Source organism: Coregonus clupeaformis, chromosome 21 (genome assembly GCF_020615455.1).
Source record: "Coregonus clupeaformis isolate EN_2021a chromosome 21, ASM2061545v1, whole genome shotgun sequence".
NCBI classification, from domain to species: Eukaryota; Metazoa; Chordata; class Actinopteri; order Salmoniformes; family Salmonidae; genus Coregonus; species Coregonus clupeaformis.
This window is the reverse complement of record NC_059212.1, coordinates 52,872,483-52,893,615: the sequence shown is the minus strand read 5'-3', so window position 1 is coordinate 52,893,615 and position 21,133 is coordinate 52,872,483. Positions and strand designations below refer to the sequence as shown.

Sequence of the window (21,133 nt, the reverse complement as noted above, 5' to 3'; positions counted from 1 at the left end):
TCGGGTTTACTGCCAGCAGAGAGACTATTCAAATCTCTCTCCACACTGTCACTAATGCTCTCCAAATCCCTGCAGATAGGAACATCTGTCCCATAAATAAATAATAATCTCACAGACCCACCATGCTTGCCCACACACATGTCCTCCTGTCCTATCCATGGCAGACAATACTAATTTATTAGACATTATGCAATATTCAATCTGAGTGGAGAGTAATTGCAGGGTATTATCAATATTATAATAATTTGAGTCACATTCACTGTCTGCTTCTCAGATGATCACTCAACACCTTCGCTCAATAACTGGTAGAACAAAGAGTTTCAGATACAACTGTCATTTTCCCTTAAAGGGATAGTTCAGGGTTTTGGCAATAAAGGCCTTTATCTACTTCCCCAGAGTCAGATGAACTTGTGGATGCCATTTTTATTTATCTGCATTTAGATTGAAGTAAGTTAGAGGTAGTTTTGCGAGCCAATGCTAACTAACGTCAGTGCAATGACTGGAAGTCTACAGGAACAGCTAGCATGCACACATGAACACATCAATGGACTAGATAGAAATAGCTGGATTCAAGGATGAGGACCCAGGCGGGGGATTTCGATCCAAATTAGTTTCCTAGTAGGCATCTTGATGATGTGCATCCGCAGCCTGTCTTAAATAGAAGCACAAAGCATGGCCTTTTATAGTGCACTCCCTATTGTTGGCAGCACTGCGGGCCAGGGAGGGGGTGAGGATGACACCTGGACAGACAGAATAAAGGGCCCCAGCCCCTACCCAAAGTGTTACTCTCTGCAGTGTAGTTCCTCCTGTGGCTCCTGTGCTTAGTTGTGCATCTCTGTTCTCACAATGGCGCCCAAGAAGAAGGAAGAGCCCAAAGAAGCACCCAAGCCCAAGGCCCCAGAGCCTGAGCCTGTCAAGATTCCGGAGTTTAACCCTGCAGAAGTCGTGGTACAGAAAAACTCAGATTTCCACTTTGGTTTGCATGATGAAGGGAATAGGGAAAATGTGTTGAGCTTTGGATGGTGGTCTAGATGGTGGTCTAGATGGTGGTCTAGATGGTGGTCTAGATGGTAGTCTGGATGGTGGTCTGGATGGTAGGGGAAACATCAACATAAGCATGTTTTTCAATTATTCGTTATCTTCGAACGTGTTTAAAATGATTTGTATATTAGGGATTAGGGATTGAAAAGGGCTGTTAATCATATATTTATTGGGTGCTACTGGGTGTTACTGGGCTATCACACAGGACATAACTTCACTATCATATGGGTGAGGTTCCATTCTTTTCACATTCATAAAATTGATAAGAAAAATGTAATACCCTTAATCTCAACATCAAGCCATGTATCCACTTGAGGGCAAAACTGACCTTTCAAGGAGATGGCACTAAGAGTTTGGTCTTCCATAGATAGTCATCTGTGTTTTTCAAGAACATTAGAGACACCATGTGACGTGAACAGTGCAGTGCATTCAAATAGGAGTCCTACTGTTCAGCCGTTTCCACATTGATAAGACAACACCAGTAGCATGACAGATTGAAGAGCAACAATGATCTTTTACATGATATGCAAATGTTTCTTTCTATTTCTGCCTCTTCTATGTGGGTAAAAGTTTTTCATGGTTGAGGGAGCAGCTGTATTACAATGTAGTGAGGTTAAAGCCACACAATGTGATTTGAATTATGTCCATGCATAGCAGACCACCCAAATCGAAAGGCAGACTGGCTTTGTACAAAAAAGAAAGGGGAAAAAAGTGCAAAGACAAATACATATATTTCTTACCAAGGCCATTTATTTTAAAACATGCTAAAATATGGGTTTTTCAAATATTTTCGCACAGCTCCACTGTTGGGTGGGATCTCTAAATATCCACAGATCTGACAGTAATTTATGACTATCTGAAACAAATCCAACACACACAATAGGAAAATTGCCAAGAATGGTGCAAGAGGGCCGTTTAAAAAAATCCTCTTTACATGAAGGATATCAAATGAATATAAATAGGATTTTAATACAGCTTTAGGTCAGACCTTTGAAGTTATTCAGATAACCAGAAAGGTAGGTGAAGCACAATTACATCTTAGTGTCCTTCTCCTCCTATTCTCCTCCATTTCATATTTAGGTTCATCAAGAGGGACTTTAGTGACTCAACCCTGACCTCCTTCATCAGCTGTGAAATGCGTACCATTTTAATAGAGGACTTTGTCTCTGTGCTGGTGAAGTGTCACTTAATCATTTGCATGGCACTTGTAACCTCCGTCTTACACATCATCTTGCGTTAAGACAACAGAGCTGGTGTCAAACGTAGACAGGAAAAGCAGTCGGTCAAAGGCATGTGCACAGTCAAAACAGTCAGGAGGCATGTGTGAGAAGGCTGTGTCTGTCTGAAGGTCAGCCATAAATTGACACTGACCAAGCCCTGGCTTTAAATGCCTGGAATAAGTGGAGTGTAACTGGAGCCTGAGAAATCTCTATAATGTTTGGACAACTGATAGTGGGGGCATCATAATGGGGAGTGGGGGTGGTACAACTACTATCAACTATGTTTGACCTCAGCTTTTCAAAGTCATTTTCACTGTTGCTCACAACATGCAGTTCACTTTGAGATCTATATTGTTGGTCATGTGAAATCTTCCCTTTACATTCACATCCTGCACAAAATAGTTTTTAATGATTTTGCTTTTTCTTTCAGCTTGAATTCACCCCTGAGCAGATTGAGGGTAAGATTGAAATTGTTGTTGTTACAGTTGTTTGTTTGCCTGTCTCTTCACAATGAGTACTTGTATATCTAGTCTGGTACATGAAAGTGTAGTGTGATAGAAGTACATGAACGTGTAGTGTGATAGAAGTACATGAACGTATAGTGTGATGTAAAGTACATTAATGTGTAGTGTGACAGAAGTACATGAACGTGTAGTGTGACACAAGTACATGAACGTGTAGTGTGACAGAAGGACATGAAAGTGCAAGAGATGTGTTGAGAGAAAGCAACAGTAAATCATTGTCTTTTGAAAATGTCCAGCCTCTCCTCAAATGGAGATCTGCATGCTGTGAGACCAGCCTGCTTTTAGGACCCTGACAGACAAGTGGAAAAACATCTAGACACACAATGCCACTGTCGTGTTGCTCTCTCCACAGATTTCAAGGATGCTTTCCAGCTGTTCGACAGGACACCACTCAATGAGATGAAGATCACGTACGGACAGTGTGGTGATGTGATCAGGGCACTGGGGCAGAACCCAACCAACGCAGAAATAATGTATGTCCTTGGAAAGCCCAAGCCAGAGGGTAAGTCCATGCAACATTCTATAATCTGTTTTATTTTGGGGGGTTTCTAAAATCAATAAAAAAAATATGTTGATCAGTTGGCTTTCTTTGATGTTTCATCAATACGTTTTTAAAATGTAGCTTTTATTAACTTTTTATATTTGAAATCTAATAGGGTTAATCATATATGGAATATGTATTATTTTAATACAATCTAAGTTAATGTTCTACATTTCTAGCTCCTGTATTGGTGGTAGTGTGGATGGTTTCAATGACATTTGACTTTGTTGTTTCATACACAGAAATGGCGACGAAGATGCTGGACTTTGACAGCTTCCTGCCAATCCATCAACACATCTGCAAAGCCAAGGACCGCGGCACATATGAGGACTTCGTTGAGGGTCTGAGGGTGTTCGACAAACTGGGCGACGGCACAGTCATGGGCGCTGAGCTCAGGCACGTCCTGGCATCACTGGGTGAGTCCAAGGCCTCAGACATATTTTACATAGCATACAATAATACAGTCTAAAATAGGTTGACCTTGCCTGGTCCAATCCTGAATGGGATGTAGCCAACTCTTTATTGTCATACCACTGACAATGGTAGAAGAGTTGGCTACATCACGTACAGGATGGGACACAGCTAAAGTAGGCTATCAAGGTTTTAGGTTATACTCAATTTAAATGGTATTTAACAAAAAAGGGAATTTAACAGTATGTTTGATTGGTTATAGGTGAAAAGATGAAGGAGGATGAGGTTGAGCAGCTCATGACAAACCAGGAGGACGCCAACGGCTGTGTAAACTACGAAGGTAAGAAATTATACCCTCTCCTTGCTATCTTTGACCAAAAATTCCAAAACATACCTTTTAAATCAATTAATATTTCTGTACCTAATTCCCTTGTCTATTTTTCTTCACAGCTTTTGTAAAACACGTCATGGCATCTTAAAAAGGCTGCCATCGCCATGACACCTGATAGTTGAAGACAGATGATTGTTAATATGTTTATGTAAAGTCCACTCCATGCCCCTCATGTCATGTATTCATCCCTATGTGCCCAGTTGGATTGCTATTCCATCACGTGACAGAACCGTTCAACTAACTGTTCATTGTTTTTTATCGTTCCCCTTCATGTTGACTCAAATAACAAATGTTATTGTACATCCCCACTGTTCATTTGTGGATAAAAACTTGTAATTAAACAGAATGATTCAATATTATGGTATTGTGCAATACTTTACTTCCTAATTTTCATTTGACCATTTGTAACTGATTTTCCTCGGTCATATTTCCCTTGCCATGTGACGTGTCCTGTATTGGGGTCTGTGGTCAATGCTCCCTCATGTAGCCTACAACCAAAAGAGGGTGCCATTGGTCTAACTAACATACTTTACCAAACAAGCACCTCACAGTGATAAATTCAAAGAAACTGCCAAAAAATATTACTTAAAAGGAACAGGCAAACTCCCTACTGAGGTCCTTCATCTTTATATATCAAAAATGACAATTCTTCTTACTGCTTCAAAGTAAGTTTATGAACAATCTTTAGCATGAGCTGAAGACATATACAAAGGATGTTTTTACGGAGAAAGGAGGTGGACTCCTTTTTGAGATGTGTTCTGTAAGGTACTATATGTCATTCACACATGTTCAGTAGCCATTGTATTGTTTCTATCACATACATTCTCAGTCCAGGCACACACTATGTGTAATGAAGCATGTGGCCACAAAGTCTCTGTTCTTCCACTGTCTGGTCTGTCTTTGCTTTACTTAAGACGATTTCACTTGAAAGGAATAAATCTGCTTAAAGTTATAGCAAATGTCTGAGGTGATTATTGTCAGTGTCCACACAGAACAAGGTCCCCTTTTAATGTCTTCATTCTTCTCTTCTCTATGCATGGCACCTGAATGATGCCACTTGATTTTTCTGGTAGCCGACACAAGAGGGCAGACCTGCATCAGGTAATTAAATAAATAACTGTCAGAAAAACATGTTGCAGACCTAATCAATCTTTGAATACAAAAGCGGATTTTTTTTATTTTAAACGAAAAAATCATGCAATTTTATAAGAAGAAATGTTTTTGTTTTTAAAGATCCCACACATTACTGTAGTCGGTAGTGTATATGTGCAGTCGGTTCATTGGCCTCTCACCTTCAACCAATAGATGGAGCCAGTGGTCTGAAAACCAGAGACCCTTTGGCGGCTGTTTGGTTTGTTTGATTGATTGTTTTCAGCAGGAAAGATCCCATAATCACATGCTATTACAAATCTGATTTAAGATGATTGGATAGCTGTCCAATTACATATCAGTAGGTCTACATCAGTCACCAGTGTCCATATGATGTCCTTTTTACTTTTTCAATATTTCAATTTCAGTATACAAGGCTTACTTACCTTTCATGTGGAAATCTGTGACTGTGACTTACTTACCTTTCAGGTAGATCACATTTTTTGCCAACTTGATTATCTGACTTTTATGAAGAGTTGAGTGAACAGTGGTTTCATTGTCCTAATGTACTGTAGCAGTAAGCACATCACATTGCTTTAGCCCCAGTCCCCATGGCTCAACCCCAGGGAGACCCCCTACATGCTGCTCTCTGTAGTAACTGACATTGAGGGTCAATAAGCCTGAATGACTTGATAAACAAACCTGCTCCCGTCAGTCATTCTCTGGAGGCACATTGTGAGACAAATACTGCATTATATTCGAGCCCTGAATGCTGATTGGCTGACAGCCATGGTATATCAGACCGTATACCACATGTATGACAAAACATTTATTTTTACTGTTCTAATTACGTTGGTAACCAGTTTATAATAGCAATAAGGCACCTCAGGGGGTTGTGGTATATGGCCAATATACCACGGCTAAGGGCTGTATCCAGGCACTCCGCGTTGCGTCGTGGTAAAGAACAGCCCTTAGCCGTGGTATATTGGCCATATAGGGCCCCGTGTAGCTCAGTTGGTAGAGCATGGCGCTTGCAACGCCAGGGTTGTGGTTTCATTTCCCACAGGGGGCCAGCATGAAAATGTATGGACTCACTAACTGTAAGTCACTCTGGATAAGAGCGTCTGCTAAATGACGTAAATGTAAATACCACACCTCCTCGTGCTTATTGCTTAAATATAGCACGTCTCTCATGTGGACTGTTATTTTACTATTGTTTTACTATCTTCATTTGTCTCTTAATGTGGTCTCTTAATTGTATTTAAGCACTTTGGAATGCATCCTCTGTAAGAAATGTGCTATATAAATACAGTTTGAGGTATAGTGTGCTACTATGACAAACACTGCTATAGCAGGTATAGTGTACTACTGTACTGTTACAGCTATAACTACAATAGTACTGCTTAAGTACTATCATCATCATCACAACCTCTTCTACTTTTACAATTGCCACTACCAAATCTCCTTCCACTACCACTGAACAATGATCACAAACTACTATAGCTTGAAGGCATTTTTGTCTGTCCATGCATGTGTGTGTATGTCAATGCGTGCCTATGGCTGTGCGTGTCTAAAGCGATTGGATGAATGGGGTCTGTGTGGTTACATTTATGTGGATGTTATTTCGAGCAGAAAATCCAACAGAAAGCGGTGAGATCATGACGTGCCAATCCCTTTAAATTGATCTATGAAATCACTGGGAGGTTAACTTCATTTTCATTGGTAATTAGTTGTTTGCTGTTTATATGAAATGATTCATTTAACCTATGGCAAATCAATCGAACCTGCCAAAGAAATGTTTACGCATGCACACATCTACCTGTACATCTACCTTGTAGTAGGTAGTAAAGTGGTATTAGGTTTTTACAGTACCATTAGAATTCTATTTGGCCATGTATAGCCTACACTTCAAGTTTTTATCCTGTGTGTTCATTGTCTCTTTTTTCCAAGCTTAGAAAAAGGCACCGTGAAAACACTGGATAGAAACTTCAAGTTGAACTATATCAGTGTAAAACAAACTGATTGTTTTGAGTGTTTTGAACTTCAGGGACTTTAACTACCCATCATGTTATTTTGGGAAACAGTGGGACCTATTGATTGTCCAAAATTAAGTATCATACCCCTTTCTTCCCATAAAATAAGTTGAGTCTTCCCACTTTTTGCGCCACCAAAAAAGGTTGAGTCGGCCCCTCTCCTGACCCTGTTCAGCTGTCTTTTCCTCCCTCATTTTGAGAAACATTTATACAGTACCGGTCAAAAGTTTTAGAACACCTACGTATTCAAGGGATTTTCTTTATTTTTTACTATTTTCTACATTGTAGAATAATAGTGAAGACATCAAAACTCATGTAGTAACCAAAAAAGTGTTAAACAAATCAAAATATATTTTAGATTTTAGATTCTTCAGATAGCCACCCTTTGCTTTGATGACAGCTTATCTTGTACGTTTTCGATGGAGTTGCGTAGTTGAGGTCCCTTTGATCCACTGAGTCAAGGAGGTCACAGGTCATATTCATGTAGTGCAGTTTGTGTGAGTTATGTCAGATGATGATGACTAAGTAAAGTATATATTTCATAAAAAGAAACCTAGCTACTCTACATGCAGTTATTACATTTATTATTAGCTAAATTAATGACTTGTGAAATGTGACTGAAAATAGTCACAGTGCACTTGAGGGAAACATTACAAGTTGACGAGGAGGACCCAGTAGCATCTGGAGCTATAGCCTGAGGGGCACATCAGATCCACAATCTACCTTTTAAATGCCTGTCAAGCAAAACAAGCCTTTATTGGCTTGGATGAGAGATACAGCTAATAGTTAGGGATGTATAACTCACAGAGAGCGGAGTGCTGAGGGATCTGGGCATAGGCAGCATATTCTGCTCCACTTCACTCCGTCCAACCACAGAAAAAATAGTATGTAACTCAATCCACAATCATATTATATAACCTGCCACCTCCTTAGGCCATTTTAAGATAATCCAATGGGTCTAACGTCTGCAGTTAGAGATGGCAAGCCTTTATTAAGCCTTTATTGGATCCAAAATATCCTAATCCAAATCGAGTGTTGGTATAATGAAATAGAATGAATACAATGCACAACATGCAATCCTTCTCCTCAATGTCTCCTCAGTGAATACTATTTATTGAATAAGTCTGAATATGTCTGGAAATTCTGGACAAGATTGCAGGTAGCAGACTTTACAAACCAGAGAGTTGAATAGAATATTTATTTCAAATCTGAAGGTTGATTTTACCACATGTACTTTTATAAATGCATATCAATCACACATCAGTACAACATTTACTGTAGAAACAGAGTTTTTCTTCTTTCCACAAAAACACAATTTTCTGTTTTTCTAAAAGGCAACGTTGGCGTTTCAACATAAAGCCAAAATGCATTTATGTACATTAATAAGTTATTAAATCGAGAATACATCAGAGAATGGTGAAGCTGTACAAAATATGAAAAATAAATGATTTGGTCAGAGAAAGTGCACTGACAACAAGTAAACACATGCAGGTAAACGTGTTTGTTATCTTTGGTGAATTTGTAATTTTGAACAAATTATTCATTATATATTCATAAAATCATTTAAGAATTGCAACAAATAAATCTAAATTTTCATGTTTCAATCAAAGAAAATGTTGGGGAGATTTCCCTTGGTAAGTTTTAAACTGCTTACCTTATAACTTCCATAGGAGTACTGTACTGTGTACTGTATGTGCAGAATTGTAATGAATTCAATAGACTAAAAACATAATGGAAAGTACCATTTAAGCTGCACAAGAAGAGATGGTGAGATGATGTAGTAAAATAGTCATACCTTTCTGTGATTGCTTTGGATGGTCCTAGGTATTCATTTAAGCTGAATGCTCTGAATGTTCTTAATGAATTACTTTCACTCAACATTATAAGAGAAAAAATACATATTTACGTCATAACATTTGTACAAATATGAATTATAATATACAACAAACTTTAAAAGAGTTTATGTACAGTACAACGAAAAATTGTGGTTATACATGTTTTATCGCACTCTTTGAAGATATATTCTTCTTTTTAGACCTTCTCAAACTAGAACCCCTAGATGTGAGTAAAACGTATCCAATATAAACATTCAACGTGGAGGCACCTCCCAAACATAAATAACAACATCATGTTCAACCAACACAATATTGACCATTATTCACGTAGTACATTGGCTATTTATATAGATCTTGGGACTGTTTGCTTGAAAACTTTTATTCAAGAGAGTTATTGTGCATATGGACTCAGTCACGATTATGAAATATACATTTTGTATGAAAATGTTACAGAGAACTGCTACATAGACAACTGTTCCAGAAAATTAGATCTACAGCAATCAAAGGATGCAAACTCTAACGGTCATGACAGGTCAATAATGTTCACAGCAATTATCAAATGATGATGACAAAGATACCTTCCCCTACAAGCAATTTTAGACCATGTGTCAAGCCATTTTAATTCACTTCATGGCAACTAGTCAGGTAACAAGAATGTATAATTGATACCAAAGAAGTTTGCTTTTTAAACTAAATCAGAGAAATAGCTCCAAACCAGATTAGTGAGTTTGTCCCCAACATGCCATCTATTTACATAATTTCTACAATTCCAAGTCCCAAGTTGATTTCATGGGTGCATGGGTTCTACTGTTCTATTTCCCAGAACTGCTTACTGAAGCCTGAATAACCAGGCTTGCCTCAGTGCCTGGAACTTGTATGACATTGCAATGGACCTGGGGGGAAAGGAGGATAACACCCATGCAGGTCAGATGGTCAGTCAGTCATTACCAGGGCTTGGAATGTTGACCTGAGCAGGGCAAAGCATTAAGGAAGCTAAATGGAGCTCTCACTCATCAGGCTCTATCTCTGTCTGGCTCCTGGACACAACAGCTTAGGATTGACGAATGATTAAGTGCAGCACATTGGGATTTGAAAGAGAGAAAATAATTAAATCCTTTTAATACAGTAAAAGGATTGAATGTACTGTACCTTAAAATTACTCCTATTTCTCTTGACTTGGGTCAGCTGTGGCATTATGTGGACTTAAATAAGGATCTGCGACACTAAAATAGTGTTTGTATTTAGTTTTTGAAATAAGTATTATATAAATGTATCTGAATCACAGTCCTATCTCCATTATTTGCATAAGATAATGGGTATAATCTGAATTCGAACCCAGTGAAAGATAACTTTGATTTATTTAGAGTAGCCTCTGGGGGTTTTATACTGAAGTGAGAAAAACACATCATTGACGTTATGCTGTTCAAAAGTGTTGTCGGGCAACAATCTGAAAATAAATTAGCCTGCAAACATTTATACAAATGAATAGCTCTTAGGGTGACATTTTGACAGTGCGTGAAAGTGGTGCTGATGACAAACCAAACGGTACCACTTCCTTATTTCCTTGGGGATTAACAGTATAATTACATCTCTTTAATCTCATCTCAAACTTGGTGTGCAACAGACACAGAATGCAATTGCATCCCGTGCCCGCACTGTTTAAGCACATTCCTGCATAAATTATCTCTGCCCTCTCGTAGATATGAAATAATGAAGGGTTATGGATATAAATGCCACTAGTACAGTACAGTACTGGGAGTGATTAGGGTCTCTTTTGACACTAACACTGCTTTTGTTTTGCCTCATCAGCATTCAGCACGGGGCCTTGAAAGGTCAACCTTCCTGACCTATTAGAATACAACCTGGTGTACTATAGTATGATAACAGCTCTTAATGCATTGTCAGTACAACTTTGACTCTGCAATCACTTCACAATGTTCATTTGGAGAGGCAACCTGGTCCATCTGTTTTGAATGGTCCTGACTTCTGTGTGACGTCCTAGTAGGTAATGTTACAGTATTATAATGTGGAAATCCTAATGGTCTCTTTCTCAAAGCGCACTGTCTCTGTCTTTATGCAGAGGAGAAACTAAATAAAGCAAATGGACAACATTTATGGAGAGGTGCCTTAAGACAAGTGTCTTCCCTAGAAAAGGGAAGTTTCCAAAGGTGACCTTTGAACTTGGTGATCCAGGTCAAACAGCTGTGGTCTGTTTTATACTGTGGAAGCTGATCCTGGTGGGTGAAGTGGGGATGGACATGGCACGTGCCACACGCACTCTCAGGGCATGGTTGTCCTGCCAACGATGCCATCTTTTCCTGGCTGCTGAGCGCACCTGGAAGATGACAATGAAATACTATATTAGTGGTGGGCAGCCAGTGTTTCTTTGGCCCTCCTACAGTATACTACATCTATCCCCACACAAAGCATATAGGACACAGGAAATCCCTTTAACTTAAATTGACATTTGAATAACCGTCAATAACAAATCTTTACAAAACAGTACAGAACAATACATGAGGATACATGAGGATTCACATTAAATAGTTTCCAAGGTAGCCACAGTAGACTTCAATCAATTTCTATTTTTTGTGTGTGTATACCAACAACAGCTTCTTAAAGACAGTGGAGATCTGAAACGATTTGACATGGGTCCTCAGATCCTTTAAAAAGTTATACAGCTGCACCATCGAGAGCATCCTGACTGGTTGCATCACCGCCTGGTATGGCAACTGCTCGGCCTCCGACCGCAAGGCACTACAGAGGGTAGTGCGTACGGCCCAATACATCACTGGGGCCAAGCTTCCTGCCATCCAGGATCTTTATACCAGGCGGTGTCAGAGGAAGGCCCTAAAGATTATCAAAGACTCCAGCCACCCTAGTCATAGACTGTTCTCTCTGCTACCGTACGGCAAGCGGTACCGGAGCGCCAAGTCTAGGTCCAAAAGGCTTCTTAACAGCTTCTACCCCCAAGCCATAAGACTCCTGAACAGCTAATCATGGCTACCCGGACTATTTGGGTTGGAGCAAAAACCTACAGGATGGTAGCTCTTCAGGAACACGGTTGGGCAGTCCTGATCTACAGTAATGTTTGTTCCAAAATAGCCTGCAGGGTAATGATGGCGTTCCATGATAGAGGTGAAATAAGGGTCTCAGGACTAGAAGTCTACTGCCTCTCAGATCTTTACATAGCGATCTGACACACGGCAATGCCCACGCATGAAAAGATCCTGGTTGACTCACCTCGCCATTTAGAAAGCAGTAGAATACTGAAACAAAGAACCCCTGGAAAACAAGACAGAACACTGTTAGAATGTATAGTACATAATGTATGTACAAGCTGTTTTCATTGAGCTATCTTTATCAATGAACTCAAATAGGGATGCACAGTATTGAACAATATCAACTATTGGTCAGATATTTTATAGTGTTTCATCTGTCCAGATAATCAGACTGCCACCCAAGGTGTGCTAGCAATAGGCATTTGTTTCAGAGATCAAATGTGATTAATATAAACAAAATGCAGCTTTCTGAGAAGTGGAAGATTACATTTTCTTCCCTATTGAGTTAATGTTACAAAGTGTATAGAAATAACAGCAAAGCAATTGAATGATTCACACACTTGTCTACATTTCACATTTCAATTATACAGCATACAGAGCAATAATAGGAGTAGTAAATCAGGATGGAACAACCTCGCATTAGGTTTTTATAAGAATAGTCTAAAACTGTTATAAAATGGACCCTTATCCTATCCTCTACACATCCCTTCACTCAGCACCATTAACACAGTACCTTCTCCCCACCCCCTCAGCCTTGCGTTGTGGAGGGAAGATTTACGCTGAGAATGCCCACTGTGCATAACTCACGCCCACATACATGTCTCCACAAACATTCTCCTGACAGCTCAGAACACTTAACAGTAAAGCAGCCAGGACCAGGTTTACAAAGCCTTACAATAGTAGCCTACAAATAGTCCTTTTCCCAGAGGCTATAAAACCTATAAAACCTTCAATTAACAGTATATTAAAGCTACAAAGATAATGACACAGATTTATAAAGGTTCAAGGTTTTGTGTTATTGGGGGAAAGAGGGGCACAACTTGGTAAAGAACAGACTCCATTATCTTACCTGAAATGATTGTAGAAATGAATTGAAATAAATAAAAACTATTTGCGAGATGTCGTCCTCTCCGGGATTCACAAAAAATAGCATGTAGGTGATCCCCAGGAGAGGTAGTAGCACTAATGTCGCTTTTACCGCTTTTCTGTGAAGGAAATAACAGAAACATCAGTACTCCCGTTTAGTTACAAAAGTAACTGGGGAAAGTGGTTGCTTCTAAAAGAAAGCTGTGTAAATGTTTTAATGTACGTCAATACAAAAAAGCATTGAAAGACCCAAAAAGTGTCCTTTCTTTCTATTTTAGTAGATTGCTTGCTTTTTACCATTACCACCATCTGTTGACAAAAGACCCCGAATAATGAATGTCAGAGATACACATTCTGAGTAAGGTTAGAACCCCATCCCACGAGACTACTGACTCAACTAAGAGGGACTTTTTGTTATTGTTGACAATGTCGCCCAATGCTTGCCTCCAGCAGGTTGAGGGGGGAATGGAGCTTATTCCTTAGGGTGTTGCGGTAGATATTACATCACAAAAAGCACTTATCGAAATAAAGCTGAATTAAATTGTGCAAGGATTGTTCTGCCATTCTAGATGAAAGAACCGCACTGAGAAGAAATACGTTTAAAAGTTCAAAGCCGTGGTATCAACAACTGACATTTGAGTATCTGGTTGCAAATGGCATTCTTAATTTCATCGAATTATGATGGGATTTCAGGTAGTCTACTTAAGTGGTGAAGCAGCAGATGGCCAAGGTTACACCTCAAGTAGCACATTACCTACTGTAGCTAAGGATATAAATCCACTGTTTGACAAAGAGTAGGGAACCCAATGTCAGCAATGTCAGCATTGGCATAAAAGAGGCCTTACCCTTTTCTATAGGACAGAGGTCTGCAGACTTTGCTGGGATTTGAGATTTCCCCCTTTGAGCTCTCAAATAATCCACCATGAAAAAGAGCTTAAATGTGAATTGAGGACGATGCAAGTTGTTCCATGAATATGATATGCAAGGCTATTAGACACTGTGCAACATCAGCAGATAATTTCTAATGAAAAAGAGGGGACACTGTTTCAAACAGAAATGATCATCATGGAAAATGGTGTGTGTGTGAGTGTGGCCATATATTCATGGGAATGTTACGTAATGGTGCGTGCAAGTGAAGTACAGATTGAAGGGATTCAACCATAATAAAGTAGCTGACCGTTTCATCACTTTGTTGAGTAGAAGGAAGTTGTTAAACAGATTTAAATACTCCATTAACTGCTCCATAAACTGCAAATATTGAGGGGAGTTGTAATGACTGCAATAACTGTGGGTTGGCAGTCTCGCATCACAATATATACAATGTATTACGAGTAAGGAGGAAGACCATGTTAGGATAAAGACCATGTCGGTCTAAATGTTACTGTGTCACCTTTATTAAAATATATTTTTTAACCACCTATAGAGCAACCAAACAGTGAGTGGACATTCCCATGTTCACTATGAATTAGAGTAGCCCTTTGTACACTATAGATACAAAAGTACGTGGACACCACTTCAAATTAGTGGATTCGGCTACTTCAGCCACACCCATTGCTGACAGGTGTAAAAAATCAAGCACACAGCCATGCAATCTCCATAGACAAACATTGGCAGTAAAATGGCCTTAGTGAAGAGCTTAGTGACTTTCAATGTGGCACCGTCATAGGATGCCACCTTTCCAACAAGTCAGTTTGTCAAATTTCTGCCCTGCTAGAGCTGCCCCAGTCAACTGTAAGTGCTGTTATTGTTAAGTGGAAACATCTACGAGCCGCGAAGTGGTAGGCCACTTAAAAGTTGTCTGTCCTCGGTTGCAACACTCACTACCGAGTTCCAAACGGCCTCCGGAAGCAATGTCAGCACAAGAACTGTTCGTCAGGAGCTTCATGAAATGGGCTTCCATGGCTGAGCAGCTGCACACAGGCCTAAGATCACCATGTGCAATGCCAAGGTGAGTGGTGTAAAGCTCGCCGCCATTGGACTCTGGAGAAGAGGAAACGCGTTCTCTGGAGTGACGAATCACGCTTCACCATCTGGCAGTCCGACGGACAACTCTTGGTTTTGCGGATGCCAGGAGAATGATACCTGCCTGAATGAATAGTGCCAAGTTTGGTGGAGGAGGAATAATGGTCTGAGGCTTTTTGTCATGGTTCGGGCTAGGCCCCTTAGTTCCAGTGAAGGGAAATCTTAATGCTACAGCATACAATGAAATTCTAGACGATTTTGTGCTTCCAACTTTGTGGCAACAGTTTGAGAAAGGCCCTTTCCTGTTTCAGCATGACAATGCCCTTGTGCACAAAGCGAGGTCCATACAGAAATGGTTTCTCGAGATCGGTGTGGAAGAAATTGACTGACCTGCACAGAGCCTTGACCTCAAACCCATGAAACACCTTTGGGATGAATTGGAATGTCGACTGCAAGCCAGGCCTAATCGCCCAACATCAGTGCCCGACCTCACTAATGCTCTTGTGGCTGAATGGAAGCAAGTCCCCACAGCAATGTTCCAAAATCTAGTGGAAAGCCTTCCCAGAAGAGTGGAGGCTGTTATAGCAGCAAAGGGGGGACCAATTAATGCCCATGATTTTGTAATGAGATGTTTGACGAGCAGTTGTCCACATACTTTTGGTCATGTAGTGTACAGTACATTGGAAAGAATTCAGACCCCTTGACTTTTTCCACATTGTGTTATGTTACAGCCTTATTCTAAAATTGATTGAATTGTTTTTCCCCCCTCATCAATCTACACACAATACCCCATAATAACAAAGCAAAAACAGGTTTTTAGACATTTTTGCAAATTTATTAAAAATTCATGATTTACATAGGTATTCAGACCCTTTGCTATGAGACTCGAAATTAAGCTCAGGTGCATCCTGTTTCCATTAATCATCCTTGAGATGTTTCTACAACTTGATTGGAGTCCACCTGTGGTAAATTCAATTGATTGGACATGATTTGGAAAGGCACACACCTGTCTATATAAGGTCCCACAGTTGACAGTGCAGGTCAGAGCAAAAACCAAGCCATGAGGTCAAAGGACTTGTCCGTGGAGCTCCGAGACAGGATTGTGTTGAGGCACAGATCTGGGGAAGGGTACTAAAACATTTCTGCAGCATTGAAGGTCCCCAAGAAGACAGTGGCCTCCATCATTCTTAAATGGAAGAAGTCTGGAACCACGAAGACTCTTCCTAGAGCTGGCCGCCCGGCCAAACTGAGCAATCGGGGAAGAAGAGCCTTGGTCAGGGAGGTGACCAAGAACCTGATGGTCACCCTGACAGAGCTCCAGAGTTCCTCTGTGGAGATGGGAGAACCTTCCAGAAGGACAACCATCTCTGCCACACTCCACCAATCAGGCCTTTATGGTAGAGTGGCCAGAAGGAAGCCACTCCTCAGTAAAAGGCACATGACAGCCCACTTGGAGTTCCTTGATGAAATCCTGCTCCAGAGCACTCAGGACCTCAGACTCTAAGCACACAGCCAAGACAACGCAGGAGTGGCTTCGGGAAAAGTCTCTGAATGTCCTTGAGTGGCCCAGCCAGAGCCTGGAATTGAACCCAATTGAACATCCCTGGAGAGACCTGAAAATAGTTGTGCAGCGACGCTCCACATCGAACCTGACAGAGCTGGAAAGGATCTGCAGAGAGGAGTGAGAGAAACTCCCCAAATACAAGTGTGCCAAGCTTGTAGCATCATACCAAAGACGACTCGAGGCTGTAATCACTGCCAAAAGCGCTTCAACAAAGTACTGAGTAAAGGGTCTGAATACTTATGTTAATGTGATATTTCAGTTTCTTTTTTCTTTTTTTTTGCACACAAAAAATACTTTTGCGTCGTCATTATGGGGTATTGTGTGTATATTGTTGAGGAGAAAAAATACAGTTTTAATCAATTTTAGAATAAGGCTGTAACGAAATAAAATGTGGAAAAAGTCAAAGGGTTTGAATTCTTTCTGAATGCACTGTACTTCCTGTAAGTCATTGGTTTAGGTTGTCTTTTCATCCCCCCCAGACAGTCTTCAATGCAGCAGCATCAAAATGGAACCTAGATACAGTGGCTTGCGAAAGTATTCACCCCCCTTGGTATTTGTCCTATTTTGTTGCCTTACAATGTGGAATTAAAATGGATTTTTGGGGGGTTTGTATCATTTGATTTACACAACATGCCTACCACTTTGAAGATGCAAAATATTAATTTTTTGTGAAACAAACAAGAAATAAGACAAAAAAACAGATAACTTGAGCTTGCATAACTATTCACCCCCCCCGCCCCCCCCACCCCCTTTGTTGCCTCTCTGATTAATGCCCTCCTTGCCTGGTCCGTGAGTTTTGGTGGGCGGCCCTCTCTTGGCAGGTTTATTGTGGTGCCATATTCTTTCAAATTTTTAATAATGGATTTAATGGTTCTCCGTGGGATGTTCAAAGTTTCTGATATTTTTTCATAACTCAACCCTGATCTGTACTTCTCCACAACTTTGTCCCTGACCTGTTTGGAGAGCTCCTTGGTCTTCATGGTGCCGCTTGCTTGGTGGTACCCCTTGCTTAGTGGTGTTGCAGACTCTTGGGCCTTTCAGAACAGGTGTATATATACTGAAATCATGTGACACTTAGATTGCACACAGGTGGACTTTATTTAACTAATTATGTGACTTCTGAAGGTAATTGGTTGCACCAGATCTTATTTAGGGGCTTCTTAGCAAAGGGGGTGAATACATATGCACGCACCACTTTTCCATTATTTATTTGTTCAAATTTTTTGAAACAAGTTATTTTTTTCATTTCATTTCCCCAATTTGGACTATTTGGTGTATGTCCATTACATTAAACCAAATAAAAATCCATTTAAATTACAGGTTGTAATGCAACAAAATAGGAAAAATGCCAAGGGGGATGAATACTTTTGCAAGGCACTGTAGGTGTGTTCTGTGGTGATAACATTCTTGGAAAGAGCAGTCCACACTACCATTCAGTCACATATCCTGTCTGTTAAAATGATATAAAATGACTGTTCCTTTTAGCAAAATATCACTTCTGGATTGCTTGATATTTGCAGTGGTGTAAAGTACTTAAGTACTACTTAGTTTTTTGAGGTAACTGTACATTACTTTACTATTTATATTTTTGACAACTTTTACTTCACTACATTCCTAAAGAAAATAATGTACTTTTTACTGACACCCAAAAGTACTCGTTACATTTTGAACGCTTAGCAGGACAGGAAAATTGTCCAATTTACGCACTTACCAAGAGACAATCCCTGGTCATCCCTACTGCCTCTGAACTGGCGGACTCACTAAACACAAATGCTTCATTTGTAAATTATGTCTCTGTGTTGTAGTGTACCCCTGGCTATCCGTAAATAAAAAGAACAAGAAAATTGAGTCTTCTGGTTTGCTTAATATAAGCAATTTGAAATGATTTATACTTTTACTTTTGATACTTAAGTATAGTTTTGCAATTACATTTACTTTTGATACTTAAGTATATTTAAAACTCAAGTAGTATTTTACTGGGTGACTTTCACTTTTACTTAAGTGATTTTCTATTAAGGTATCTTTATTTTTACTCAAGTATGACAATTGGGTACTTATTCCACCACTGAATATTTGTAACATTTTGGGACAGTCAGAATGTTTTTAAGAATCCTCCTTTGACATTAGGGGTGGATTCCTTCCGAGGTCTGGTACGGGATTGGTTTAAATAATGTACTCTAATAACTCCTCAAACTCTCTGAAGGGAATCTCTATGAGCTTCTACAGGGCTAAAATGTATCTGCTCCATTAAAGCTCAATGGTTCAACGTTAACAAATGCATTCCTCCAGGGCTCCTGAATATAGTTTAGCCCTGTGAACACGTTACCACTTCCTCGCTTAAAAACACTGGGGGAAGCAATGGAGGTAAAATGCAGAATCTCATCTTAATGTTTTATCATAAATATTAAATGGGGGTCAAGTAAAGGTGGCATAATATGGCATGCAATATTCCAAAAAACAACCCCACAGGAGAAGCGACTCACCTGTACTGTATGGTTTCTGATGTGGTAGAAGCTCTCAGCTTGGTCATGAGAATTCTTACTATGTTGAAGAGGAAAACGAAGTTTATCTAGCAGAGAATACAGATGGAAGACTTTAATTAAGAGTTCATTATGTAGAACATGATGTTTTAGCAATGAAAAAACAACAACTGAATGACTGAAATGTGTTGTTGCATTAGAGCAGCTTAAGAAAGTAAACAGTGAGAGATGACCATCTTGTTACTTACCAAAAGGACAAGAATGACCGGCCCTTGATAAATGTAGTCAATATACTTTCCAGGTTCTTTCCCAAACCAGCATCTGTTGACAAACATTAAATGAATGGCTTTGCTTTCAGAATGTAGCATATTAACTTAATTTGTATCAATCTACACTGAGTGTACAAAACATTAGGAACACCTTCCTAATATTGAGTTGCACCCCCTTTGCCTTCAGAACAGCCTCAATTTGTCGGGGCATGGACTCTACAATGTGTCAAAAGTGTTCCACAAGTATGCTGGCCCATGTTGACTCCAATGCTTCCCACAGTTGTGTCAAATTGGCTGGATGTGCTTTGGGTGGTGGACCATTCTTGATACATATGGAAAACTGTTGAGAGTGAAAAACTTAGCAGCGTTGAAGTTCTTGACACACTCAAACCGGTGTGCCTAGCACCTACTACCATACCCCGTTCAAAGATACTTAAATATTTTGTCTTCACCCTTTGAATGGCACACATACACAATCCATGTCTCAATTGTCTCAAGGTTTAAAAATCTTGATCTTGAATATTTAACCTGTCTCCTCCCCTTCATCTACACAATCTAGAGCAATAGTCATTATGCTTAATTCTGCATATCTAAGCATAACTCTTGAGCTGTCTGTATCCTCCTGACTGGTGCTAAAACCAGGTAAAAGATTGAAAGGAATGTGAGTCTTATTCAGTACATTTAGTAATTGCTTGCTTTTCTAAAGTCTACCAAACTTGCCAGCAGGCATGCCGGCTAAGAGAGTTAGACAAGCTAGCTACTCTAACTTGATTGATAACCTGAAATGGCTTCTTAGTAACTAGTTATGAGGTTGGGAGATTGGGAAACTATCTGGGCTAGCTAAAGTCAACTTCATAAAATTGCTAGGTGGCTAGTAGTATTACAAAAACAACAACAGAAAATGTTAAAAAACATCAACATTATTTTATATATAAAAGCGTTCTTCCTCTCTCACACGTGCATTTACTTCGTCACAGGGAACGTCTGAACTCTGACCAATCAGCACAATTTTGAATGTTTATTTTACCTTTATTTAACTAGGCAAGTCAGTTAAGGACAAATTCTTATTTACAATGACAGCCTACACCGGCCAAACCTGGACGACGCAGGGCCAATTGTGCGCCGCCCTATGGGACTCCCAATCACGTCCGGTTATGATACAGCCTGGAATCAAACCAGGGGTCTGTAGTGACGCCTCAAGCACTGAGATGCAGTGCCTTAGACCGCTGCCCCACTTGGGAGCGCAGCGGTCTAAGTTACTCGTGGGTGTGGTTTTGCACCAAGTTTGGCATGGATAAAAATGACGCGCCACTGTGCCCCCTATGGCCATTATGCCTCTGTTCCAGAGTACCCAAGTTAGAAAATGCTACAATGAATGAAATTAAATGTTGACTCTTTTAATTTGCCAAGAAGTGCCTTTATAATAGCAGCATAGACCTCAAAGTCAAAACTATAAAACATGACCTCTAACTAATGAACTGTCATCTGACTTTCTTGTAATAAAAAGGACAGAAATAAAATTTTCAAATACACATAGCTATCAAATGACTTTTCATAACCTCTTTAGATAACATTCATTATTGTCTTGTAAATGCTACAGCGAATGCCCCTGTGACACCTACAAT

General features: G+C 39.8%; 2 protein-coding genes across 2 annotated transcripts in view; one reads left to right on the top strand and one right to left on the bottom strand.

Moving 5' to 3' along the window:
• Window positions 1-742: 742 nt before the first annotated feature.
• LOC121535366 (myosin light chain 1, cardiac muscle) lies at window positions 743-4,482 on the top strand. The gene is made up of 6 exons (XM_041842380.2): window positions 743-948; window positions 2,692-2,719; window positions 3,138-3,287; window positions 3,569-3,742; window positions 4,000-4,077; window positions 4,188-4,482. Exons 1-6 carry the CDS (start codon window positions 847-849, stop codon window positions 4,214-4,216), a joined length of 561 nt encoding a protein of 186 aa, XP_041698314.1. The 5' UTR covers window positions 743-846; the 3' UTR covers window positions 4,217-4,482.
• Window positions 4,483-8,434: 3,952 nt separating this feature from the next.
• The window catches only part of LOC121535367 (corticotropin-releasing factor receptor 2), a 78,110-nt gene continuing 65,411 nt past the window's right edge, over window positions 8,435-21,133 (bottom strand). Inside the window, exons 8-12 of the mRNA XM_041842381.1 lie at window positions 19,488-19,560; window positions 19,243-19,328; window positions 13,217-13,352; window positions 12,329-12,370; window positions 8,435-11,420 (exon numbers count right to left, since the gene is read on the bottom strand). Of these exons, the coding sequence (XP_041698315.1) occupies window positions 11,280-11,420; window positions 12,329-12,370; window positions 13,217-13,352; window positions 19,243-19,328; window positions 19,488-19,560 (478 nt within the window). The 3' untranslated portion in view covers window positions 8,435-11,279. The remainder of the gene's footprint in view (window positions 11,421-12,328; window positions 12,371-13,216; window positions 13,353-19,242; window positions 19,329-19,487; window positions 19,561-21,133) is intronic.